General features: G+C 51.1%; 1 protein-coding gene across 2 annotated transcripts in view; it reads left to right on the top strand.

The window, feature by feature from the left end:
- The window catches only part of KIRREL3 (kirre like nephrin family adhesion molecule 3), a 575536-nt gene that overhangs the window by 465386 nt on the left and 82595 nt on the right, over window positions 1–27555 (top strand). For both annotated transcript variants that reach the window (XM_025356122.1, XM_025356121.1), the window contains exons 3-4: window positions 7243–7392; window positions 12412–12561. In XM_025356122.1, the coding sequence (XP_025211907.1) occupies window positions 7243–7392; window positions 12412–12561 (300 nt within the window). The remainder of the gene's footprint in view (window positions 1–7242; window positions 7393–12411; window positions 12562–27555) is intronic.

The raw sequence follows: 27555 nt of genomic DNA, 5'->3' as shown, positions 1-27555 counted from the left end.
CCTATCTGCTTGCTTCTCTGGACAGGGGCAGCTTTCCTTAATCCCACAAGAGGCAACTTGCAAGCTCCGGGCTGGGAGAAAGTCGGCAATAAATATCCCCAGCATAAGTATTCTTAAGCCTTTTCCAATTGGTCACTAATAAAAGGCAGACAGTGACATCTGAGCCCTTTCTGCATGGCTGACCCGACACTCCAGGAGACTGTGAAGCCAACTGGGATGAGCAGAAGAGGCAGAGCCAATGGGAGGGCTCACCCACTGTCTCCTGCACCACCCACACAGCTTTCTAATGGGTGCAACTTCAGATTTGCAAAGCCTCCGTTCTCAGCTCGGGGACTCCGCAAGACAGGTGCTCCTCTTGTCCCTGTTTTAATAGTCCCAAGCACAGGAAAGACTTATGGATAGTGATGAAAGTAAGAATGACCCTTTGTAAAACACCTGTCTACCAAGACCATTTACATATAAAACCTCTCATGCTCACAGCAGCTTTGCCAGGGAGGTGTGTCATCCCCATTTTTCAGATAAGGAAACTGAGGCTCAGAAAGGGTGAGGCACTGGCCTCAGATCACACTGCTAGGGACAAGGTCAGAGTTCCTTCCCAGGCCTGACTGACCCTGTGTTCTTCCTACTGTCCAGGACCCAGGCTCCGACAGGTGAGCCATCGGTTGGGTACTCCAGGCAGGTGATGGAGGGTTACCCATCACTCATGGTCTTGCTTATATTTTTTTCCTACCCCAGAATGACATTTCTCCTCCATCACTTTCCCCATATGATGATTCCTCCTCCAGGATGCCTTCTCTGCTTCCTCCCTGCAACTCCCTTGCTTGAAGCAGGACTCTCCTAAACCCCCAAAAAGCTTTATATGACTTCTCTATGAGACCACTTTATCCCTTGTAATCCAGTGACCTGTGGTCAAATGTGACCATCCAAGGCTCTCAGCGAATTTCACAGAATGTCCTGAGAGCTGAGGGGGGCAGGTAGGGTTTCAGCTGGGCTGCCCACACTCACAGGCATGCAGGCGGGTGTGTGCATGTGTTAGCACCAGGCTCCTTAGAAGCAAGGGCAATCATTTCTGACCTTATATTAGTGATCCTCACTTCCTGTCCAGGTCTGGCTGGGTTTAATCCTAAGGGGAGTGGCCATGTCCCCTCAATCTGCTGCTGGAACAAAGGCCAGGCCAAATGACCAGTGGAGAAAGGGGAGGCAGGGAGTGAGCCCACCCTTGAGCTACCTCCTGATTGACTCTGAACTGCCTCCAAGCATGGATGGGAAGAGAATTGCACAGGGGTTGGGTGCAATGGCTCACGCCTGTAATCCCAGCATTTTGGGAGGCTGAGAGTGGGCAGATCACTCGAGGTCGGGAGTTCAAGACCGGCCTGGGCAACATGGTGAAACCCTGTCTCTACTAAAAATACAAAAATTAGCCAGGCATAGTGGTGCACACCTGTAGTCTCAGCTACTCGGGAGGCTGAGGCAGGAGAATCCCTTGAACCCAGGAGGCAGAGGTTGCAGTGAGCTGAGATCATACCATTGCACTCCATCCTGGGCGACAAGAGCAAGACTCCATCTCAAAAATAAATAAAAATAGATGATCTGAGGAGGCTGCCTTGTTGGTGGGGTGAGTACTTGTTTGAGAATCAAAATCTGCGTTTGAGACCCTTGGTTCAACAACCCACATCGGACAGTGGTGAGAAAACAGGGCTGAACCCAGATCATTGGGGTTTGAGTAACACCTGAGCTAACTAAGTGAATTTGCGCAAGTCCCTGCTGTGAGCCTCGATTCATCTATAAAATGTGGGTAATATGGCTAATGTGCATGCCAGAAACAATGTATACGGTCAAAGACCTGGCATCAAGTAAATCTTCCATGAACAGCATTCTTGTTTTCTCCTGTCAAGCCTGATTCCTTGAGACTCCAGCCCACCCTGTGATTTCTCATCTTTCTCCTGTGGTGTGCTCTGCATAGTATCTGCCGGGTTAGTTTATAATGCAAAAGCAATTTTCCTGCAGTGACCACCGATCTCAGCAGACCAACAAGAGCAGGCAAACTCTAAGTGCAAAGGCACATGTGACAGACATGTAACCGACGCTCACCCACAGCTGGGAACACAAGACAGAAAAGATAGCTGTGGCCCCTGCCCTCAAGAAGTGTACCCTGTTTCTTCCTTATTTGTTTCATCAGCATCTGACATATAGTAGATGCTCAATAAAGGTTTGGAGAAATTGATGAAGAAGAGGCAAAATGAGAAACTAGAGAGAAGATGAGAAAAAAGAAGATTCCCTGTGGGTCACAGGAGCTGCCTAGGAAGAGAACTGGGCCTTCAATGAAAGGTGGGGTTGCTTAGCGGGAGGGGGCGCCTTGGGCAGGGTCAGGGAGCGAGGTGCATCCCAGGACAATGAAACAGCGAGGAGAACTCGGGGCAGGTGGCCTTAGTGATCAGCCAGTACAGGGGTGCTGTGGAGCTCCCAGGAAGAAAAGGAGCTGGATTTTGGAGATTAGAATCCAGCATGGAAGGTTGGGCGTTGTCCCGGAGAGAGTGGAGAGCCATGAGAGGTCCCACCCTTTAAAAGAGGGGAGCCCTAAAGCAAGTGGTGAACTAAGAAGGAAATCCAGGTTCAGCACATTAATGGATCAGGCAAAGAGAACATTCAGAGTCTGTGGCAAGACCCCAGGTTGGGGCAATGAGAGCTTGAACTTGGGTGGTAGCAGTGGGAACAGAGAGGAAAGGGGAAGTCTGAGAGATGTGCAGCCTGCTGGGCTAGGCTCAGTGATGGTGACACACTCAAAACAAAGCATGGCACCGGGCGCAGTGGCTCATACCCATAATCCCAGCACTTTGGGAGGTCGAGGCAGGTGGATCACGAGGTCAGGAGTTCGAGACCAGCCTGGCTAATCCTGTGAAACCCCATCTCTACTAAAACTACAAAAATTAGAAGGCGTAGTGGCGCGTGCCTGTAGTCCCAGCTACTCAATAGGCTGAGGCAGAAGAATCACTTGAACCCAGGAGGCAAGGGTTGCAGTAAGCGGAGATCGCGCCACTGCACTCCAGCCTGGGCAACAGAGTGAGACTCCATCTTAAAAAAAATAATAAAATAAAAATAAAAGTGTGGGATGGGGAGGTTGCACCGACCGCCAAGGCTTCACACCAGGGGAACATCATTGGGGAAAATGGGAAGCAGAGAAGATGGAAGTCTTGGGCCGGTGGAAGGTGCTAGGTGTGTCACATCTCTACCGAGAGCAGGACCCAAGCCTGGGAGGCACCTACTCTGTGTTCCATCTGAGACCCTCAGGTGTGATGAGGAGGGGGCATAGCTGTGAGCTCCTGGAGGGGTGACCAGGCCTGTTCCCCTGCTCCTCACCAGACAGCACAGTGCCTGCCTCACTGCAGGGTTCAGTCAGTGTGTGTGGAAGAAACAGGTTCTCAGAAGCTCACTGTCTACTTAAGGTACTACCCAGGAGGCTGCAGAAAATGACCTTGGGTTCACTCACATTTCACTTCTTTAGAGTAGAAAAGAAAATGAGGAAAATAAAGCAAGTAGAAGCCAGGCACGGTGGCTCATGCCTGTGATCCCAGCACTTTGGGAGTCCGAGGCGGGAGGATCACTTGAGGTCAGAAGTTCAAGACCAGCCAACATGGCGAAACCCTGTCTCCACTAAAAATACAAAAATTAGCTGGGCATGGTGGTGCACACCTGTAACCCCAGCTACTCAGGAGGCTGAGGCAGGAGAATCGCTTGAACCCGGGAGGTGGAGGTTGCAGTGAGCCAAGATTGCCCCACTGAACTCCAACTTGGGAGACAGAGTGAGACTCAGTCTCAAAAGAAAATAAAGAGTTGGTGGGTAAGGAGTATTCTTCTGGCAATAACTTACAGCCATGGCTCAAAAGCTGTGCTCTGAGGGGCTCTTGAGCCCAAATGAGAGGCCTCAAGATCTGTCAGATGGATGAAAAAAAAGTGGGCTCCATCCCTCCATCTCCACCTTCATCCATGGCACCTCAACTTTTATCCACTCTAGATACTCAGTAACAGTTTAAAATTCATTAAAAAAAAAAACTCATTGGTTTAAAAGAGAAAAGTAATTATAGTGACTTAAATATAATGTGCAAAAATTAAAATTAGACTGAAAAGGGAAATTGTCAGAGTACTGTGTCCCATCCCCAAAAATAATAGTTTGTAAATCATGTCCTTTGGGTGGATTTTTCCTGTGAACTCATCTGCCCTAGAAACAGTCTTTCCATAGAAAAGCTAGTGGATCCAAGCAGACAGAATGTAACAGGCTCTAGGAAGGATTTTTGTTTTGTTTTTTTTTTTAGACCAAGTCTCACTCCGTCACCCAGGCTGGAGTGCAGTGGGGCGATCTTGGCTCACTGCAACCTGTGGGATTCTACACCTCCAAGCCTGCTCAGATGGCATCGGACGATGTTCCTCCTCGAAAGGCCCTGTCCTACTCAGCTCCATCCCGTCAGGTTCCTTTCTTGCAGACCCCAGGTCTTATTCCAGGGATCTTGTGCCTGCTGCCACCCCTGACTCTGAGACACCCACCAAAAGGGTCTGTGGCCACTCAGAGTCCACCTCCACGGCCTGCTGTAACTGGGCCCCCCTCCCAGCGTTGCCTTCCTTCAGAGCCTGGTTTCCATGGTGATAGCCCCCTCCTCTCCCTGGGGGCTCCAGCCAGTCCACAACTTACCCTTGGCCCTCAGATGCTTCCTGCACCCCACCTCCCCGGGGGCCCTCACCCAGTACCTCCCACACCTTCCTCCAAGAGGATGCGGGATGGAGAGAGACCGGGACTGTTACCCGTTGTGGGTGCTTCCTAATAATGGACACCTCAGAGGGCTCGGGCACTGCTTCATTTAAGGCGCTCTCATTATAAACCCCTCCACATCCAGCTGACAACCTGATAATTCTCTCTGATAGCACAATCTTCGGCAGTCACTGCGGCTGTCTTGACTCTGTCCTTCTTGCAAGAAAGATTTTGAGATAAAAGGATGAGCTGTGAAATCATCATTAGAGTAAAAGGAGCCTAGAGAAGGAGCCCTTTCCGCCCACGCCCTCCCTCTCCATGCTTCCCCTCACGCTCCTCCCCTGCTTCCTTCTCTTCCTCTCCCTCACCTTTTCTCTCCCACGTCCTCACTTCACTCCTCTGCTTTCTCTCCAGTTCCTCCCTCCTCTCCTCTTCTCCTCTCTCATCTCTTCCCTCCTTTTGTACCCTGTTTTGGTGCCAGAAACAGTCTAATTACAACAGAGAGCTTGAAGAGACAGAGAGGAAAAAAAAAAACCCTACCATACATAGCTGATTAAAATGTCCTATGAAATCTAATTTGTAAAGCTCAAATCAGAACAAAAAGTGTTACTCCCACAATTCAAGGCCAATTGGATTTTTAATGAGACTCCTCAGAGACCCTGCCAAGCTCTCATCAGGTTGTGAACTCGGCCACCTTCCTGCCTGCCCCCAGCTCTCCACCGTGAAACTCACCCCTCCTTCTGGGGAGCCTCCACCCCAAGCTCTGCTGCCATCCAGGCTCCCCTGGGTTGATACACACCAAGTGTCCCCCTCTTGGGGTCATCTGTTGCTGAGAGTTCAGTCCTAGGTGTGGCCCAAGCCTGGGGCTTTTTGTCTCCAAGATGGGCAGTAGCCAGTGTCCAGGACCTCTGTGGCTGCCCCTGACTCTCCCAGGTCGGGGAGGAGAGGCCACAGCATCAGCAGCTGGCGCGCCAGGTTCCATTTTGCCTCAATCAGGTCTGGGTCTGAAGAGCAGGAGGTAGGATAAAGGAAAAAGGGAGGGCTTGGAATGCAGATGGGCCCCTGCTGAAACCCCCGCTCTACCACTCATTAGCTGTGTGACCTTGGGCAGGTTACTGTGCCTCTCTGATCCTGGTTTCTTTGTTGTAAAATGGGGCTATTTCTGCTCTGAAGTATAATTAAGTGGATCACAGGAGAAGGGGTTGTGTGAAGCACTGGTCGTATTGTGGGCCAGATGCTCAGTGAATGTCAGCGTCCCATATGTCCACTCAACTGTGGACTCCCAGGAGACACAGATCACATCACACCTCCTCATCAGCAACTCCCTCCAAGGCCAGGCATGAGGATCTGCACATAGTGTATGTAGCTCAGTAGAAGACAGCACGGTCTTTGGAGCCAGAAAGACTTGGATTCACAGCACCCCCCACCCCCACTCCCACTAGACAGTTCCCTGGGCAATTCAGTTAACCCTGAGCCTCCGTTTCCTAAAGCCCTGTAAAATGGGGTTGACAATGCCCCATACGAGTGTTGCCACAGTGATAACTAGAGTCAGGGCATGTGCTGTATTTGGTGAGCAATTCACAAGCACAACTCCCGTTACTATTTTTCACCTCCCTGTGCCTCATTCCCCCATCTGGAAAATGGGGATAAAAATGGTGCTTACTGTTTTTAGGTTGTTATGAGGATGAAAATATTAATGAACTAATATTTTAAAGCCTCAAAATAGAGCATGGCATCTTAAAAGCATTGTGGGTGGGTTTGTTTAATAAAATACTGTCAACTGACTCTCTTCGATGGTTCTGGCCATCTCATTTTGACGTGGCATGGTGTTCCTAATGATTTTTTCCCAAGTGATTGTGAGGCTGGAGTAAGGTCTGCTGCGGAAAAGAAACGGACAGGGAGGACATGGTGGGACAGCACACCTCCTCAGCATGCCTCGTGCCACACTGCACCACCACCCACCCCTCTGAACTTGGCCCTCAGCCCACCCCAGGAGCCAATGAAACAACAAAATGATTTCCTGAATTCTCAGGTTTAACCAAAGCCACACCACCCTCCATCGCCCACCTTCTTAACACACAGCCACCACAGAATGCTTCTAGCTAGAGGTCTCTCTCTCTCTCCTGTTTCTGCCCTGTGGAACTGTGTGCCCAGCACATGGCATTAAGTAGGAGCTCACCAATGCATGGGAAGTGGCACGTCCCAACGGTGGAAGGAGGTGGCCCATAGGGAGCTGGGGTATGGCTAGACCAGTCCATGTGTTAGGGACTCATGGGCAGAGGGGCCGGAGCTGGGAGCCAGCTCCTCACAGGAGGGAATAGAGCTGGGGCTGAGACCAGTTAGGAAGTTCTACCAGACCCCCAGCAGAAAAGCCAGGTGATTCAGGAGGTTCAGTCTCCTGGGCCAGCCCTGCTCTGCTGCTCTACTTCCATAGCTGGAGGGGAGCCTTCTCACCCCTGCAGCCAGCAGGTAACTGACCGTTGTGTTTGTCTCCTTCCCAGGTCAAGTCTATTCCTTCAGCCAGCAGCCCCAGGACCAAGTGGTGGTGTCGGGACAGCCAGTGACGCTACTGTGCGCCATCCCTGAATACGATGGCTTCGTTCTGTGGATCAAGGATGGCTTGGCTCTGGGTGTGGGCAGGGACCTCTCAAGTGAGTACCTCCAGACCTCCTGGGGCAGGCCTGGGGCTGTCACTCCCTTACTAACCCATCCGCCTTCCTAGGGAGCACCCATCTTCACAGGCATCTGGGTATCAAATCTCCAGCTTTCACTGCAACTCCTCAGGCAGGATGAGGTTAGACAAGCACTGCACCCAGCATCCCTAGACTCTGAGGGCCTCGGATGTGCATAATGAACCATGAGCAAACCCTCAGTCTAGCGGTGGGTCCTAACCTAACTCGACAATGCCCTTGAGCATCTACTCCAAAGTCAAACATGATTCATGTAAAGTCCAGTTTCCAGAAATCAAGTGTTCCTGTGTCTTGGCCCAAGATGCACCCCCGCATTTATTAAGGCATGATTATTAAGAAAATACAAGTCACAACCTGGTTCTTCCAGGCTTCTCACCCATTAAAGGGAACCAAGTAAACTGAAAATTCACAAAGACACCTGGTTGATCTTAGGAGCCATCACGAGATGGGAAGAAAAGACAGGAAGTATTAAAAATAAATTTCAAACCATGTTCGGCTTGGGCAGGCTGGTGTTCAGCAAAGCTACCCTGGGGCAGGCAGTGAGGGTTCCTGTGGTTGTTGATGGCTGACATGTGAACTCACTGGCCAGTGCCGACAACAGATCATTTGTTAACTATTGTGAATAGCGACCCAGTAAGACTATACAGATGCTTTTCCAATCCATCCTCTTCCCTGGAGAAAAAAAACAATGGCTCCTGCCCCTGGTCACACACTCTTCAGCTATCATTATTCTGTCCTGCAGGTAGGCAGTGGTTGTTTGTCAGGCTTGGCATACACAGTAAAATTCAGAAGGAGTGACCCCTGGATGTCATTCCCCTGTGATTTGGGAAGAGCTGAGGGTGGAGGAGGAGAGAAAAATATTATTCAACTGAGAAGAAACTTTGCGTCTCGCGTGGTGTACGGCTGCAGGAAAATAAAAATCGAAGTGTACTCAGGAACATGATGGCTGGGAAATTAATATTTTAAAATGTGAGTTATGTCTTGCCAAAAATGTATATTGAAACATTATAGCAATGGTCAATAGCAGGCACAAGGTTTGAATGCTGCAGCCCAACTGAGCATGGATAAAATACACAAAAATATCTCCAAAATATACTGTGCTGCCATAAAGTTTAACTGTTATGGGAACCAGTCAATTTCAGAGACTCCGAACGCCTTTACCCTAGAGAAACTGGGGGAGTGATACAACCTTCCCAAACTAGAATAGTTGGTGCACTGGATGGCTCTGAGTTGGGGTGAGCGCTGCGGCTAGTTAAGGAGGTTGTCTGAGGTCGCTGTCAGTGGGTCTCCAACTTCCGTCAGGGACTGGGGTCTTGTTGGGTCAGTGGCCAAGAGAAGGCTCAGGTCAGCAGGGATGGTGCAAGAGGGTGGTCATCCCAGCATGGATAACTGACCCTCTAGCATCCAGTGGCATGAATGGCTTTCTGGGACCCAGGACTGGTACCTGCTCAGGGCTGCAGGACAACGGCCTCTGACTAACTGGGGCCTGTGTCCTCTGCAGCTTGACTTGGTTTGCCTCTCCGTACAGAGCCAACGACCTCAAACTCCTGATAAAATACTTGCCCTGTATGTTATCACTTGTCCCAAAAACAGCATCATGGCAATCATGACAGATACTTACATGCTCAATTAACTCTGCTCGCTTGCCTGATGTGGAAACAGGCAGGACAGCCCTCAACTCAATTCAGCAAGTACTTGTAGAGCACTTAACACTGCGAAAGCTCTCTTACAGGGAAACTGAGGCCCAGGGTTGTGGGATTTCAGCCTGCTACATCTCTGTCCTCTCCCACTGTAACCGTGTGGCCCCCCTGAATCTCCCAGAAATGATACCCTCCCTGAAGACCTAAATGTTTTTCTAGTCACTGAAGCTGGAAAAAACAGTCAAAGAAAATGATTTATAAACTCACTTCCTCATATTGATAGAACATTTTTCTTCTAAGAAGCTCAAGTACTTCACAGACATTATCTCATAAATCTACAGTGATCCGGAGGGAGAAAAGAAGGATTTTCCCGTTTGTTGGACAGGTAAACAAAGTCACAACTGAGAAAGAAATTGACTCAACTCTATAACCAATCCCAGTGCATGAGACCTGCCTGTTAAACCCAAAGGGCCCAGATACGCTGTATGCTCTCCCTTCTAAAGATGAAGACCTGTGTGGCCACCTGACCTCATGACTTACCTTTCTCTTCATTTAAATTGGCATTTATAGACCACTTACAATGTGCCAGGCACTTTACATAGATTATCCTATTTAACCTTCACCATAACCTTATAAGGTACTGGTATTGTCCCCATAAAATGGGGACTGGCACACAGTAAGTAGTCTATGAGGCACAAAGAAGTTAAAGTAACTCACCCAAGACAGCAGAGCTAGGAAGTGATCCAGCTGGCACTGGAACCCAGGCAACTCAACTGCAGAACCCAGACTCTAAGTAATTTTGCTTCCTTTGGGAGTAGCAAGAGAGAGTAATGATACTGTGGAAGGAGCTAGAACTTTCTCAGAATCCATGCTTCCGAGTCTGTTTTTCAAAGATGCTGCCAGTCCTTGGGATAGCATCACAGCTCGCTGCCTAATTAGGCAAATACAAACAAACCCATCACTGATGTTTTCAGCAGCTCGTGAGAGCAAAATCCTGCTGTTGATAGCTTGCAAGACAACAAAAACAGAAGCTCCAGCCAAAATGCCTGCAGGAGACCAGAGACTAATCACAGGATAGTGGGATCCAGAGGCTGGGCTGGAGGGGCTGGGGGTGGCCAGGCAGCTACAACGAAGGCAGCAGCAGCAGGGAGAGGATAGGGCTAGAACCCATTTCCAGTCCCTCTCCTGGCCCTCGGAGGAAGACAGCTTAACTCACCTGGGCTCCTTCCCAAAGCCCAGCAGAAGGCAGGAAGTGTGGGCAAGAGGAGAGGCCGTGCTCTCAGGGGTGCAGCCAAGGCCTGCACAGCGGGGGATGACAGGGCCATTTTATTGCATGATGAGGATGGGAGCCATGAAAACATGAGTCTGAAGGGCCCTGCTGCACAGGAAGCACTCCAGAGTATGCCTGGCAGAGGATCATCACGGCTACCTCCCCCGACCAGGAACGAGTGCTGGTGGCCCCTTGTCCAGCCCACCCCCAGGGAGACCTGCCCCACCTCCAGAAGACGCTTCACTTATGATGGTGAGAGGGGCCTTCAAGCTCATCTAGCCTGATCTTTCACCTTGTGTAGAAATCACCTCCACAACATTCCTGAGAGGCGATCATCCAACCACTGCTTGAATACAGCCAGTGATGGGGACCTCACTACCGTCTCTGGCAGCCCAGATCCTTGTTGGATACCTCAAATACTTGAGAATATTCTAACGTATCCCGCCCCCCACCACATGTTAATTCCGCCTGTTGGTGCTAGTGTTGCCCTTGGGAGCTCAGGAACACATCTAACCCACACGAGAGACTGTTTGAAATACTTGAGGCAAGCTCTTGCAGGTCTCCCTGCCTGTCTTTGTTTCTGTCTCTCACTAGCTGAAGCCCTCATCTTCTCTTTAAAAGGCTGAATGTGTCCCATCTATCCTCCCACAGCACCTGTCTGAGAGCGCTCCCGGTGCTCGTGAGGGTCCTTCAAAAGGAGGAGCAGTCTGGGGCTGCCAGAGGGGAGTGGAAGCTGAGGGCAGCCTCTGAGGAGAGAAGGGAACGGGGACAGAGATGAAGAATGGCGGGGATTGGGGTGCAGTTGTAAATCCACACAGTGAGGGACTCAGGGGAGGGCAGAGCTCAGTGAGCAGATGGATGGAAAGTGGATCCTACTGGGAGAAAGTAGGGAGGTTTAGGTCCTGAGACCCAGGAAAAAGAGGATCTGCCCAACGTGGCCAGCCACGACTTCAGTCGGCATTTATTTTCAACCCTACACAGCAGCAGGAGCGCTGATTAATGATTTATATTCTCAAACTTTTATTTATCTCTTATTCATTGCCCATGGTACAAGGGGCCCCCAATTCTGAAGTGTCCTGAGCACTTAAGTGCGTCACCAGGCCCTGGGGTTTGTGGCGGGACATGAGGAATGATGAGACGGGGCCACTGTGGCTCCAAGTGACCCGAGGTTCCTAGACACTGGGAGGGTGGGCCTAGATTTCTACTTCCTGTCCGTCCTGAAACGAAACTTTTTGCAAAGTCACTCTTGATCCTTTTCTAAATATTTCTCTTTTTCCTTCCTTCTCTCTCTGACTGTCTTCTCTCTGTAATTCTCAGCCTGGGTCTTTCTGTCTGTCTCTCTCTCTCTCTACTCTATCTTATCAAAATGCGTGTCTGCTCGGTAGACCACAGTGCTGAGCCCACCACTTTCCAGAATAATAACCCAGCGGTGTCTGTCCACACTTAGCGTTTCCATCTCTTCTCCCTCTTTCCTCTCTAACAGTGGCTCCTCCGATTTTCCTGAACGTGAAACCAACAAGACCTTTACATGGCCGGGCATGGTGGCTCATGCCTATAATCCTAGAACTTTGGGAGGTTGAGGAGGGAGAACTGCCTAAGTCCAGGAGTTTAAGACCAGCCAGGGTGACATAGTGAGATCCCATCTCTACAAAAGATTAAAAAAAAAAAAAAAAAATTAGCCAACGTGGTGGTGCATGCCTGTAGTCCCAGTTACTTGGGAGGCTGAGGTGGGAGGATCACTTGAGTCTGGGAGGTAGAGGCTGCAGAGAGCTATGATCCTGCCACTATACTTCAACCTGAGTGACACAGCAAGACTCTGTCTCAAAAACAAACAAACAAAATGCCCTTATACACACACACACACACACACACAGAGAAAGAGAGCGCGCCAATGCCTTAGGAAAGCTCTTGCATTTGTGCTCCTTGAACTGAGATCAGAGGCCTGAGCAATCACCTGCTCTGCCAGCCTTATAGAATGGCCCCTGCTTGGGTCCCCCACTCTGTGCCTCTTTGTCATGGGAGTCCCCTCCACCCCGCCCCAGCTCCCTGACCTGCCTGTTGTCTCCACAGGTTACCCACAGTACCTGGTGGTGGGGAACCACCTGTCGGGGGAGCACCACCTGAAGATCCTGCGGGCCGAGCTGCAAGACGATGCGGTGTACGAGTGTCAGGCCATCCAGGCCGCCATCCGCTCCCGCCCCGCACGCCTCACGGTCCTGGGTAAGAACCATCTGCACACGGGGCAGGGACACTACGTGAAGCACCAAGGGCTCAGCTCCAAGAGGGTATTTTTTTGGCCAGACATGGAGAGACTCCCCTCTGGGGATCATCCCACAGGGCTCCAGACACTGCTGCTTCCACAAGGTCCATGCCCACTTTCCCACCCAAACGGGACAGGCGACGGCTCTTTCCCTAGGAAACCAGACAGCCAGTGCCAGCGGACTCAGTCCAACTCCAGTGTGTTTGATGGTGCCTTAGGCAGCTAATTAGGGCTCCTACGTGCTTATTTATTCCATCAGAAAGCATGCTTTGCACACGTTATCTAGGCCAGGCTCCTTGCCAGGAAGAATGTGGCACAGGCCGTGGGTCCCTTCTTTCTGCACTGACCCCCACTCCAGTGCTAACAAAGCCCTATGTGTCCACCTTCTCTGTAGAATCAGCGCGAGAGTCTCCCCATGATTCTAGTATCCATGTGGACACCAGTGACCCCCGTGACTTCTCCACCCCCCACTGCTCCCTGGGAATCCTGGCTGACCGGGCCTTCCTAGGAAAATTCATGTCAGGTCCTTATTCCAAATCCTACTTTTCCCCTTGGTCTTTCTTCATCTTATGTTCCCAGGAGCCCAGCGTTCCTGGATCATCCTACCTGAAGGCAGGGGATTGGGCTCGGTGACCTCTTCAACCACCTAGTTCTGATTTAGAGGTCAGTCCTGGGAGTCTCCCTCCTCTGGCCAAAGGTTACTGAGGATCGAGGCTGCTGGGAACCAGGCCTTGCACATAAGTCATGAGAGCTCACATTTGCCAAGCAGTTCACCGTAGCTCTCCAGGCTCTTTCACGCACTTGACCTCCACTGTTCCTGACGCTACTCGGTGGGACAGGGACTGTTACCCCAGGTGAGAAACCAAGGCCCACAGATGCAAAGGGCTTGGCCCATGGGCTCCTGGCCAGGGCTCCAGGGCTTCACCTCGCTGCCCCCTTACATGAGAGTCTGTGCCAGGCACGCATACAGGAGGGAAGTGGGAAAGCCCGGGCCCACCCCTTAGCAGCTGTTGTGAAGGTTCGACAACAGGGTCAGCAGCTGGGGTGCTGCCTCCTCTCCTGGCAGCTAAAGCACGCGGCTGCTCAGAGATGAAATATTTAAAAGCATGTCAGGTTATCTTCAGATCTACACGGCCAAAGACACCAGGGCAGATTATTCCAAGCAGTGCAGCAGACAGGCCCTGGAGGACCACTTACCAAGCTCGGAGCTTGGCTTCTTGAGACACAGGGGAAGAACTTGGGGCCAGCCTCAGAAACCTTCTGCAACCTTTGAAATCTCCCCTGGCCCGCGATGAAAGGAATGAGAAAATCAACCTGTTCCAGTGGGGGTAAATAAGTTGGGATTCCATGGCCAGGAAGCGGGCCTTCCGAGGAGTAATTGGGGTATTAAAGGCAGCAGCGCCGTTCTCATTTCTCCCAAGATGGTGACTAAAATGAGAATGAGTCTGCCATGTGGTATGGGGGTTGTGGGAGGAGAGGAGGAAGAATTAGGGCCTCATATTGTTTCTGATTTTGAGGGTTCAAAATGCCAGAACAGATTTGCTAAGTTGTAGGCTCCTCATCTTCAGAGATGGTTCAGCCCCTCCTTCCTCAGAAGAATCTGCCTCTACGGACTCATACACCTTCTAAAGGGGCCAGAGGATGCTGGAACCACAGGAACGTAAGCATTGTCCACTCCTCTGACTTCACAGGGACCAAAAATAGATGGAGCCACATCTCATCCTTAAGGCTGTATCGACTTCCCCAGTCCTGACGTGATCACTACACGTCCTTTCCTCTCTGCTCTATGTTAGGTAACAAAGTCCAACGTATTAAAAGTCCAGATTATTTCAAATGTTTTACAGATGAGAGAATGGAAACTCAGAAAGGCAAAGGCACTCACAAGAGGTGACACAGCTTAATTAACCTTCAAAATCAACTCCAGATTTTTCAGCTCCAAGCTCTTTGCCTAGCCTTCTGTTCCCAGATGTCAGCAGCGCCTCATCTGTCTGGCTGGTGAGGGGCCAGGCTTCTCAAAGCAGGGCCTCAGGATCCAATCTGAACAGACCCGATTTTGTCTTAGGTCATGTCTAAAAGGCATTCGCTCCCCTTTCCTCTCCAGTGGCATGGCCTGACACCGCCCTCTGGGCACAGAGCTGGGTTTGTGTGGGGGAGATGTTTTATTCAAGTCTGGAGATCAGCGGAAGGAGGGCAGAGGAAGTTTCCATGGTGCCCCAGCAGGGTCCCCTCCATGAAATTCCTGAGAGCCAGAAAGGGAGCCTGAGCCAGCATCTTGTCCATCAGCCTTTCAGGCAGCTCCACAAAAACCATTCATCCTGAACGAACTAAAACCCCAGGCAAGACAGTGCTTCCCAGCACTCTGCCTGTGGTCCTCCCTGACTCCCTGGGACACTCCCAGGTCCCCACCCCAGCTGGTCTTGTAGGGCTCCGCCTGGCTGAGTGTCCTGGGGTATAGCGCCCCACCTACTGCTCTGCAAGGAGGCCCCCAATGCAGCAGTCGACCCAGCCAACTGGAAAGGGACCCCTGGTCGGGGGAAGGTAGATGGACAGAGCGGCTGTTCCCACAGATGGGGGAGAGGTGTTTCTGCCCCTTGGTCCAGCCACGTTCCCTACCAAGACCCCATCTGCTTTGCTGTGACATCTCAGCCCGGGAAAATGTCCCAGCCAGTTCCCCAAGGGGGGCTGCTTTCCCTGTGTTCCAGGAATGAGAGAGCTTCCTAATTTAGTCTGTATTTGCCTGAGATAGATTTTTAATTAAATAAAGTAAGAGCCTGATTAGAACCTGCGGAAGATGCGAGAGCAGAATCAGATGGTATTCCGGCAAAATTGCAAAGCAAACACTTTGGCTAGAACAGAGGGAGGCCCCCGGGGGTCTTCCATTAAAGTACCAAGTGAGGAGGGCAAATACGAGAGATTATATAGCCAACAGATGTGCATTGTTAAAATATGCATCTGCCGGCCGCGTGCTCAGATGAAGCCAGAGGGCCAGCTCGCAGAGCTGCCGGGCCCTAGGGAGGGCAGGGTACTCGGCCTGGCAGCCAAGCCTAGAGTCACAGACACATTAATTAGCGTTGTGTTTCCAGCTCTCAGATGCAATCAGGCAAGGAGCAACTTCGGATCTGAGCATTTGCTACCTCGGGAGGCAGAGGGAGGGAGCTAGGAAATGAGAAGAGAAAGACGGGGGAAGGCGTTGAGTTTGCAAAGCTGAGAGAGGCAAAGACTGGGGATTTTAGGTCAGGTCAATCAACGGTCAGGCTGCATGACCTCTGCAGCCCAGCCAGCTGCCAAGGACTCTGCCTTGACTCAGCTCGGGTCAAGACAGGCGTCTTTCCACCTGCAGAACATCTGGAGAATCACGGCGCCACGGAAACAGCATTAGACTTAGAGGCAGTGGTCTTGGTTCTACCAGTATCCAGCTGTGTGATGGTGGCCCTTGTTTCTCAACCTGGGTCTCAGTTTCCTCATCTGTAGAATGAGAGGTGGTGGTAAATAAGATGATCACTGAGAGCTATCTCGCTCCCAAAAGGCCATGACTTCCACTGTAAGGGGTCCAACAGGCTGTACCAACTATTTCAGGAAACTGGGCCAGCCCTCCCTGGAACCGAGACCAGCGCGGTAACTAAGGCATAGAAGGAAACTGATTACGGTGGTTTAAACAGCATCCCACTTCAAGGCTGGGAGATGGGACCTCTCCAAGTCCTGTTCAGCCCTGGGGTCCTGGCCCTGGCTATGGACCTCAACCCTAGTCCTCCCTGCAAAGGACACCCCCCACCCCACCCCACTGCCCCTCTGTAGCCAGCTTCCACATAGACCTAGCCCTCTCCAAAGACTCCGCTTGGTTGGGCATCAGAGGACCCCGGTGCACCTGCGCAGAGAGAGCTGTGATGGGGTAGGAAGAGCCCTGGGCCAGGAAGTAGGATATGCTCTTGCTGCTCACTGACTGTGTGACCTTGGGCAAGGTCCTTAAGGCTGGAACTGGGCCTCTTTGGCTCAAGCCTCTATAACCAGCCCTTACCACAGAGCAGAATTTTTTGAACGAATGAATGAATGAATGAATTAAGTTTCTGGTTCTTCATCTGTAAGATAGAGGGTTAAAAATACCAAAGTCATAGAATTGCTGTAAGCATTAAACACTCTGTCTCTCTCTCTCTCAATCACTAACAGTGAAGTGTCATACACTTTTTTTGTTTGTTTTTTTGTCTTTTGAGATGGAATCTCGCTCTCTCACCCAGGCTGGAGTGCAGTGGTACATTCTCAGCTCACCGCAACCTCTGCCTCCTGGGTTCTCCTGCTCCAGCCTCCCGAGTAGCTGGGATTACAGGCATGTGTCACCACACCTGGCTAATTTTTGCATTTTTAGCCATGTTGCCCAGGCTGGTCTTGAACACCTGACCTCAAGTGATCCACCCGTCTTGGCCTCCCAAAGTTCTGGGATTATAGGCGTGAGCCACCACGCCTATATTTTAAAGTTGTGCACACACACATATACACACAGACGGCTCCTTTTTCTACCTGCAGGAATCCCAGGGTTGAAAAATATGGAAATTGTCCCAGGGCCAGAGTTGTAAGGGTGGCATTACACTTGGGAAGCAAGGTGTTGGGACATCCCAGGCAGGCAGCAAATAGGTACCAAGGATTCGATCAACAAATGTTTACTGAGTACCTGTTATATGCCAAGCACTAGTCTAGACACGTGGGATTCATCAGGAAACGAAAGAGAAAACCATCCTTGCCTTGGTGGAGCTTGCATTCTGGCAGAGAGCAGGCGGTCGATAAGTGATGCACAGATTAAACCGTAAATTGCATTGCTGTGCCGGATGCGAGGTGGTAATAAATGCTATGGAAAGGAAAAAGTGGAGCACGATGGGGGGATCAGAAGTGGGAGGAGGGGGTGCTGGCATCAGATTAATTATTAAGAGAGCCATTTTTCCCAGTCTCCCTCCCCATTTCCCTCTTCTTCCTGGCGCGTTCTAATATTAACTCTGCTGTCTTGTGGCTCCCATTAGAAATAAAGCTTCCTAAATCAACATGAATTATTTAAGAGGGAGACTAAGTCAATTCAAATAAAGAGGGCATCTTTTTAAATGATGTCAAGCCCCAAAACTGGGAGAGGAAAACAGATAAGGTCCAATCTGTGATGTGTCCTTAGCTAGTTTGTTTTTCAAAACCGCAAGCTCCCTTGGCCACAGCTCTACGAGCGGAGCTGCAGGGCCTCCTCAGCCCACCGCACTGGCAGCCTCCCCCAGTCTCCCATCCACGAATCTTCTGGGGAGATGGGTCCAGAGAACAGTGGTAAATAACTCAGAGTCTGCCAGCAAGGGAAGGCAGAGCTGAAACAGACCCCGAGGGTGCTGGCTTCTAAACCATTCTTCCAGAAACTGGTTGCAAGAAACCCATCCATAGTCACCCTGACATAGAAAGGCAAATCAGTAGGAGACAGTCTGAGGGGTTCTTCAGGGGCGAGAAAGTGCCCCCACAGAACAAAACCCAAGTTCCCTGCCAGGCCGAACAAGGCCCCCCGAGGCCAGCCCCCAGCTGTGTCCCCAGCCTCAGACCCACCACCAACCTGCTCCCGCGCTAACAAGCACCTGGCATCTCCCTCCACTCACCAAGCCTCTGGGCCCTCGTTCACACTGTGTTTCTTCCTGGAGTGCCCTTCCTACCTTTCTTCCCTTGGCTAACTTGTGTTCAGCTGTCAAGATTCACCTCAGACATCTCCTCCTCCAGGAAGCCTTCTCTGGAGCTTCTCTGGAGCCCACATGGCCTGCGTGCCCCCTTGTGGTCCTTTTCACTTCCTTAGGCATCTTTTTTGTTGAGACAGGGTCTTGCTCTGTCATCCAGACCAAAGTGCAGTGGCACTATTACAGCTCACTGCAGCCTCAACCTCCCTGGCTCAAGCGATCCTCCCACCTCAGCCTCCCGAGTAGCTGAGACCACAGGCAGGCACCACCTCACCCAGCTAATTTTTATTTGTTTCGTTTTGTTTTGTTTTTGTAGGAACAGGGTTTCGCCATTTTGCTCAGGCCGGTCTTGAACTCCTGGGCTCAAGGGATCCACCCACCTCGGCCTCCTAAAGTGCTGAGATTACAGGCGTGAGCCATGACACCCAGCCTCCTTATGCACCTTGATCACAGGTCTCAATGTGCTATGCTGAGAGTAACTGTTTTCATGTCTGTTTCTCCCACTGGGTCTCTTGGGAGCATCTTTCATCCTTCACGCCCAGCACAGCCTAGAATCACATACTGGGAGTTCAGTAAATGTTCCTCATGGCAATTGAAACAAGGCTTAGGGGAAATTTAGGGGGAGTTTACACTGAACCTCACCACAGAGAACACAGTCTGGCAGATAGTAAACCCCAAACATGGATGACAATTGTGTTGTGTTGTGTTGGAGAGGCAATGTGGCTTTGTGGCTAAGCACCCAGCCTCTGGAAGCCAGGTTGTCTGCACTTGAAGCCTAGCTGTATCACTTTGCCAGTGGTGTGACCTTGAGCAAGTTATTTAACCACTCTGTGCCTATTTCTTTCTGTGTAAAATGAAGGAAATAATCATAACTGCCTTCACAGGGTTATAGAGAGGATTTAATGAAATAATATATGTAAAGCACATCTCAGAACAGCGCCTGTTATGCAGCAAGGCATAGGAGCATTGGCTGCTAGTATTATAACTGTTTTCGTTATTGCTATTATTGCACAATGTTATGAGACACCAACAAGCAACCCTGCATCCCAGGGGATCAGACCCTGTGTCCTAGAGAAGCTTTTCCATGCATCAAGCAAGGCAGGAAGATGCGATTCCTGCAGGCCCCTCCCGGCAGGCAGCACACCTGGGAAGAAAGGCAGAATTGATTTCCTTATCTGCTTATTAAGCGTGTTTTGCCTGGGCCCTGGCCTGGTCTTAGGTGCCATATCTCATTTGTGCTGTGTGGCTGTTTCCTGCCACATTCATTACCCTGCAATAATCCCCAAATAGGGGTAACAAGCCGGAGACGGAAGACAGGAGCAGAAAACATCCTTATCTCCTGAGGTTCCACACGGGAGCTGTGTCAGAGCTATTGGACCTCTCGCTCTCCCCACACACCCCACCCCTGCCACCAACTCGCTCCCAGCTCCCTTCCTGGCAGCCCAGACCACCCCCCCATATCCCCTGGGCCAGAAGCAGATTCCCCTCCTCCTTCTCCCTTTGGCCACTGACACCCCTTAGCCTCCCATCTAACTCAGAGCTCACCTGCTGGGCGGGTGACAAAGTGAGCAGAGCTGGGGGCCATCAAGGGTATCTGAGGCTGACATATAGTCTCTCACCTCTAAGTTACATTATAGCTCCCTGAGGTCCACCCTGTGGGTTCAATGCCATAATGCCATGCTGAGTAGTTGCTGTTGGGGGCCAGATGAGATAGAAGGTCTCCCTGGAGGTCTTGCAGCTGTTGAGTTGAGGTGTGCAGGTTGCCCCAGCCCTGCCCTCCTGCCGCACTCCAAGGTCACCACCCCCCCCAGTCTGCCTGTCCCCATAATATGCATGTTGCCATGGGCAAGCATGGCCTCTGTCTCTTTACCCACCCCATCTCCCATCCTCATCACAGCCTGGCTGGATGTCAAAACTCTCCCCAGCCTGGGGCCATCCCTCATGTTGGGAAATGAGGTGGGGGCAGGAGACTCAAACATTAAATGACTTCCAAGGCCTGGAGGAAGCAAGGATCCCTCAGGGATGGAGGTAAACTCAGCGCATCTTTTCCCTTCCCTGCCTGAGTGTGGAGAGGGGCAGGCAGGGGCCTCTCCAAGAAGAAGACCTGATGCAAGGAACACACAGCCCCACCCATCCCAGCCGGTGCCACCATGGGTGATTTCTGGAGGAGCCCAGAAGCTCGACACTGCCTATCCAAGTGCTCACTCGCCACTGAAATCTGGGGGTGGTGTCCCAAATGACCATCCCCAGGGCCAGCTTCCCACACCCCCCCGGATCTTTTTCTCCCAACACCAGGACAAGGGAAGGCAGGGAGGTTCTTAGGAGCCCACTCGGGGTCTACTGCTCATGGAAGGGGCTCAGCCTCTGTTGCCTGGCCCCAGTGTCCGCACCCCCATCACCAAGAGACAGGCTCTTGAGGACAGCCCAGGGCAGTCCTGGAGTGTGTCACCACCATCCCCAGGGCATTGGAAATTCTCCAGAACCAAGCAGGACAAAGGGCCCTCGCTGGGGAGCTGGGACACATTCCCCCCTGCCCCGGTCCTGCCACCGTCCAGCTGTGAGACATGGGCTGATGATGCTTAATCTCTCAGGGCCCGCCCTCTCCCTGGTGGAGCCAGTAGCAGGAGAGATGAAGTATAAACCCACTTCGCAGGTTGACCGTGATTCTCTCTCATTTGCTTGCGGTTTGGGGGTGGGGCATGAGGTGCATCGTTCCCTGAGTGCCTCTTCCCTTCCTCCTGAGAGCAAGGATAATATACCCTTCCGCTGCTGGAACCAAGCGTGACCCTGGGAGATGCTGAGCAGGCTCAACAGCTCAGCAAAGAGTGAGCTCAGACTGTGGAGATTTGCAAACGTCAGGACCTCGATCCTCGGGTGTCTGCCATTCGACATGGAACCATCAGCTCCAGGGCTGCAAGTGACATCTAAGCCACCTTCCTGTAACATGCAGGGGCAGCTGCCTGGAGGAGGCCCTTACCCACTTACCCCTCATACGGCTGCTCCTCCGGCCTGGGGATCTCTTTCAACATCCCCCACAAGCCTGCAAAAGCACAGACAAGAGCCCACCTGGCCAGGCGCGGTGGCTCAAGCCTGTAATCCCAGCACTTTGGGAGGCCGAGACGGGCGGATCACGAGGTCAGGAGATAGAGACCATCCTGGCTAACACGGTGAAACCCCGTCTCTACTAAAAAATACAAAAACTAGCCGGGCGCGGTTGTGGGCGCCTGTAGTCCCAGCTACTCGGGAGGCTGAGGCAGGAGAATGGCGGGAACCCGGGGGGCGGAGCTTGCAGTGAGCTGAGATCCGGCCACTGCACTCCAGCCTGGGTGACAGAGCAAGACTCCGTCTCAAAAAAAAAAAAAAAAAAAAAGAGCCCACCTATGTCCTGGCGCCCTACCGGGGTCCTCAGTCAGGAAGCCCCACTGGCCACTGGTCATTGACAGGATTCCCTGTGTATGCGTCAATCATATGGATATACACATGGACAGCTTCACCTCAAGGACAAATGCACTGGCGCACGTGGACACTTACACACACGCCTCAGAGCCAAATCATCAGTGTTGTCTGCATAGAAAGACACAAGAACATTCGGCCAGGGGAATCAGTCACTGTTAGGAAATGGACACATTCTTGGAGGACTGAAGTACTGACTCTCACTCGTTGTCAGGCCCAGGAAAGAGGCGGGTAATGGAAGAACAGACTCACCGGCGTGAGGCCCTGTTTCTCTACTGATTCCGCCTCATCTCATGAAACGGAGGAGGAAGAGCGCCAGAGCCAACTGAGGGAGGGGCAGGCCAGCCAGTCCCACCGAGTGTTCACCCCCGTCCCGGCTCCAGCTCCCTGGGTATCCTGAGTGTCAGACCCAGGACGCTGTCTGAGGCCTGCCCTGAGGGAAGCCCAGGGGAGCTGCAGCTGCAAAGGGAGCCCCTGAGGGCTAAAAATAACCCACTTCTCCGCTCTGACCTCAGCCCGGGCCCAAAACAAGGGTTTCACGGCAAATTATGGATTTAAAACTGGCAATGAATCTCCATTACAGCATGAAATGAGAAAGGAAAATGCCACTAAATGGAAGCCTTCCCCCAGCAGCCAGCGCGGTGAGGGAGGGGTGTCATCCTTAGAGGGAGTTTAGAGACGAAGTCACACAACCCAAAGTAGACTCGCAGAGGCCAAGCCTGGGAGAAGGAGAGGTCCCGGAAGATGGGCAGGGGCCAGAGCCTAAGGGCGCCCCCCCTGTTTCGGGGCAGGATAGGACACCACAGAAGCAGAGGAGCGATGCCCGTGAACCGGGAGCCGGGACTGACAGCTGTGGTCAGTGTTCTGCAGAGGAAAGAGGCGTTGCTGCCTTCGGAATGGGAATGGCCACAGCTTTGTTATCTTGCTGCTGTGATGGGACCTGTGTTGTAGGTCCAGTGGAGAGAGGTGTTTGGGGACCCATGACCCACTGCCTCTCCAGGCAGCCTGGGGAGTCCACTCTTCGTGTAGCTCTTTTTTTTTTTTTTTTTTTTTTTTTTGAGACAGAGTCTCCCTCTGTCGCCCAGCATGGAGAACGGGGGCGCGATCTCAGCTCACTGCAACTCCACCTCCCGGGTTCAAGCAATTCTCCTGCCTCAGCCTACCGAGTAGCTGGGACTACAGGCGTGAGCCACTGCGCCTGGCCTGTGTAGCTCTTGAAACCACTCTTCTCATCGTGGCATACCTGGTGACATCCCTGCAGACTCTAGAGATGGAGGCACAACCAACAACTCTCTGTTCTGCTCCAACACAAACACACACACACACACACACACACACACACACATATACACGCAGCACTGCAGATCTCCAGGGAGCCCAGCATTGGCCCTTGTGTGTTCCTCTCCTCCCAACTTCAGCCATTTACTTCCCTATGTACACTAGCCCAGGAGGCACCAAGAGAACTGTCATGATTTAACTCAGGCCATGGGAGATGCGAGTAGATGAAGAGGAGAAACAGCAGAGAGAGAATTGAGCAGTCAGTATCTCCAGCAGCACCAGACCCAATCCTTGGTCCAGGCAGCCTGTAATCAGTCAGCACCATGGCCAGTGCAAAGTCCCTGAAGTCTAACAGGGACGCAGCACCTATAAAAGACACAAGAGAGATACTGTGTACACAATTTTTTAAAATGAGGAGGTTCAGCTCACTAAAGAGAAGATGTAGGGGAATAGGGTCCCTCCCAAATATCTAAAGCAGCACATTAGATTTACTCTGGGGCTCCAGAAGATGGAAACAGAGCCAAGTTACCTGGGCACAGTGGCTCACACCTATAATCCCAGCACTTTGAGAGGCTGAGGCGGGTGGATTGCCTGAACCCAAGAGGCAAAGGGTGCAGTGTCTGGTCAACAGTGAGACCCCTATCTCAAAAAAAAAAGGAAGGAAGGAAGGAAGGGAAGAAGGAAGGAAGGAAGGAAGGGAGGGAGGGAGGGAGGGAGGGAGGAAGGAAGGAAGGAAGGGAGGAAGGGAGGGAGGGAGGGAGGGAGGGAGGGAAAGGAAAAACACCAGGGAGGACGTTTCTTATCTCAACAATTAAAACTAACAGAGTTCAGTTAAGTAGTAAGCTTCCTGTCTCTGGGAGTTGTCAAGCAGAAGTTGAGTTTTCTTGCATGCTTGTTTCTATAGGTAGGAAGTGGATTCATCTCCAGAGATGAGATGATGGCAGCAAGTCTGCCAGTTCTGGAGCTGAGTGAGGTCACGGGCTGGCCCAAGAGAGGGGGGAAGATTCAGAGAGAAGAGAGCCAGAACCATTTAAAGATGTTCCCTTCCTATCCAGCTGTCCCCAGAGCACAGTTTGTTGCAGGCTCTGCAAAGACAATTTCAGCCCCAGGTGAAATATTAGCCCAGATCCAAAGTTCTCAATTTGAGTGGTGTGTTTTCTTCTTTCTTTTTTTTTTTTTTTTTTTTTTTTTTGAGACGGAGTCTTACTCTGTCATCCAGTCCAGGCTGGAGTACAGTGGTGTAATCTCGGCTCACTGCAACTTCTGCCTCCCGGGTTCAAGTGATTCTCCTGCGAAGCTCCTGGGATTACAGGCGTGCACTACCACGCCCAGCTAATATTTTGTATTTTTAGTAGACACAAGTTTTCACTGTGCTGGACAAGCTGGTCTTGAACTCCTGACCTCAGATGATTCCCCCACCTTGGCCTCCCAAAGTGCTGGGATTACAGGTGTGAGCTACCACACCAGGCCCAGCTTGAGTGCTGAGATATGTTGGTCCCTCTGTGGTGGCAGGATGCCACAAGGCGGGAAAGTGACAGATAGTTGGAAGCTGTTGACTTTGATTCAAAACTTTACCATTCTGCAAACTGCCGGCAAAATCTGGGTCCATCATGGGAATGTCACATTTATGAACACACACAGAATGGCTGGGGGGAAAAAGAAAAAAAGAGGCTGGAGAACCCGATATGTTCTTTCTAATGTCACCCTCATGACCTACATACCAGCTACAATAATGTCTCAGAGTTTGGACAGAACGTGAAAAGGTCAGGCAGTAGGTGTTCAACACAGCTACCTTCCTGGAGGAACTCCACCTGAAGCCAACCTAGGAGGGTGGCAGAGACGTGATTTAGTACGAAGGAGGGGTGAGGGCATTCCAGGCCTGAGAGTTCACCTGGGTGAAACAGCAAGGTGAAAATCAGTCCAGGCAGAACAGGGCTTGTGAGTGAGGGCCCCCAGCAGGAGCAGAAGGTATGTTCCATGGAACGATGAGAAACAGTGGCAGGATATCAGAGCAAAAAGCTGGGGGCTTCATCAGAGATGAGATGCCCATGCCTGGAAGACTGGTTTTCACTCACGAGAAGTTCTGATAGGTACTAGGAAAGACAGGGACTGGACACAGCTCCAAAGCCCCCATTCAGAGATCCTGATGGTCCCAAACTCCAGGAGCTGCACCCCGCATGTGCCCCACTAGGCAGGGATGAGAAGATCTAAGTTCAGCCACACCTTCTATGCACAGAAAGGGCAGTAGGTGAGTTGCTTGAGTGCAGAGAAGAGAGAAGGGCGAGGGTGACGCTGGTGAGCTGCCACTCTATGGCAGGCACTGTGCTGGGGAACCCACTCGCGTGCCTTCATCTGCCCTCTGACCAACTCTGCCAGGCAGGTCTCGTGTCCCCTTTTAAGGACGGGGAAGCTGAGACACAGAGGCTCATTAACTTGCCCAAGGTCACACGCAAGAAAGGTAAAGAACCAGAATCTGAATGCAGGCGCTTCTGGCTCTGAAACCCTTGCCCTTTATGCTCAATTATGCCCCTCCTCTTTCCCAAACTCCACTCTCTCTGCTGCCTGACTCCCCCTAAAATCATGGACTATGATACAGGTTTCTTTCTAGCCCCTGGGAACTCCAGGAGCCCTGCTTGAAGCCTGCCACCGAACTAGGGCTCACAGAATTGGGGAGTCAGCTCGAAGAGCAAAGCCAAGGCTTCTAAAAACCCTTCCTGGCAGCCCCTCCTCCTCAGATGAACCTGGGGAGCCCCGAGACCCACAGCATTTATTTGCCTTTCCATTAAGCATCACCCTCTGGGCGGCCATCAGCCGCATCTTTCTCCATCACTCTGAGCCTCTAAATTGTTCTGTCCGTGTGAAGGAGGCTTTTGCAAGGGGGAGGTTCGCAGGCACCCGGAAGCCTCCATCTCACACAAATAAATAGCTGAGTCCCACGACCCCTAAAAACCGGTTTCCAAAAAAAGTGTCGCACTTTCACAAGTCGATCCAGGTGTTTATAAATGTTTATATAAAGGAAGAGGTTTTCATGTGAAAATATGTCAGAAACAATGTTAGCAGCTGAGAGATCACCCAGCAGCTTCAGTGGTACAGGCAAGAAAGGGAGGAGAAGGCTGATGGCCACACAGCCACCCCCTAGGAAGGACTGTCTCTGCCCTAACCCCAATCCCACTGCCCCCTTCCCCTCTGTCACACACAGACACACACGGAGTCACTAGGCTGCTGGAGAGAACTCGTTTTAAAGATGGGTCAACTGAGGTCAACAAGGAAAGGAAATAGCTAGAGGCTGCACGCAGCATGGGCAAGGGAGAGCGGGTCCTCTAACTCTTCCAGACAATGCCAAGCCCTAGCCAGGGTCCCCTGGGACTTCCCCGTCTCATGTCCAGGTTCAGCCCAAAATGCCAACTTGGTCTGGGCAATAGTTCTGCTAAGAAACACGAGATGCCAGAAAGACCCTCAAAAACCTTTGATTAGATAATTTTAGAGATGAAGGAGCCCTTTAGTCAAGAATTTTCATTCATTTCATTTTTCAGCATCTATGTATGTACCTTCCACATGCCAGGTACTGTTCTAGACTCCGGGAATATGGGTTAGCAATGAAAACAGACTTAAAACTCCTACCTCTGTGAAACATATTGTAGCAGAGGGAGTCAGATGAAAACATAAAAAGAAAACTTCATAGTGTATTAGAAGGTGATCAATGCTATTCAAAAAAGTAGAGCACAGTATGAGGGGTTGGGTTTCCTAGGGAAAGGAGGTGTTGAGAGGTTGGAATAGACTTCACGGGGAAGTGGCCTTTTTCTTTCCCCTTATTTTTTAACAGCTTGATTTGGGTAAAGGCTACATATCATTAAATTCATCCATTTTAAGTGTACAACTCAATTATTTTTAATAAATTTATAGAGTTGTGCAAACACCCCCACAATCCAGTATTAGAACACTTCCATCACCCTAAAATGATCCCTTGTCAATCCTCACTTCCACCCAGTCTCAGGCAACCAGTGCAGTGCCTCTCTCTTAGATTTGCCTTTTCTGGATATATGGTAAGAGTAGAATCATATCGTATGTGGCCTTGTGTGTCTAGCCCCTTTCTCTTGGAATAATGTGTTTGAGATTTTTCTGTGTTGCAGCATGTATCTGCAGTTCACTTCTTTTTATTGCTGAATAGTATTCCATTATATGGATATACCACATTCTGTTTATCCGTTCACTTAGTTGGCAGACAGTCAGATTGTTTCCAGTTTGGGGCTATTATAAAGAATGTTGCTGGCCAGGTTTGGTGGCTTACACCTGTAATCCCAGCACTTTGGGAGGCCAAGACGGGTGGATCACTTGAGGCCAGGAGTTCAGGACCAGTTTGGCCAACATGGCAAAATCCCATCTCTACTAAAAATACCAAAAACAACAAAAACACAAAAATGTTGCTATGAACATTCACAGACAAGTCTGTGTGTGGGTGTACGTTTTCACTTTTCATGAGTAGATTCCTAGGAGTGGAATGGCTACATAATATGGAAAGTTTATGCTCAGCTTGTTCAGAAA

Source organism: Theropithecus gelada, chromosome 14 (genome assembly GCF_003255815.1).
Source record: "Theropithecus gelada isolate Dixy chromosome 14, Tgel_1.0, whole genome shotgun sequence".
Classification (NCBI taxonomy): Eukaryota; Metazoa; Chordata; class Mammalia; order Primates; family Cercopithecidae; genus Theropithecus; species Theropithecus gelada.
The sequence above is the reverse complement of the archived record's forward strand: the minus strand, read 5'-3'. Positions and strand labels throughout refer to the sequence as shown.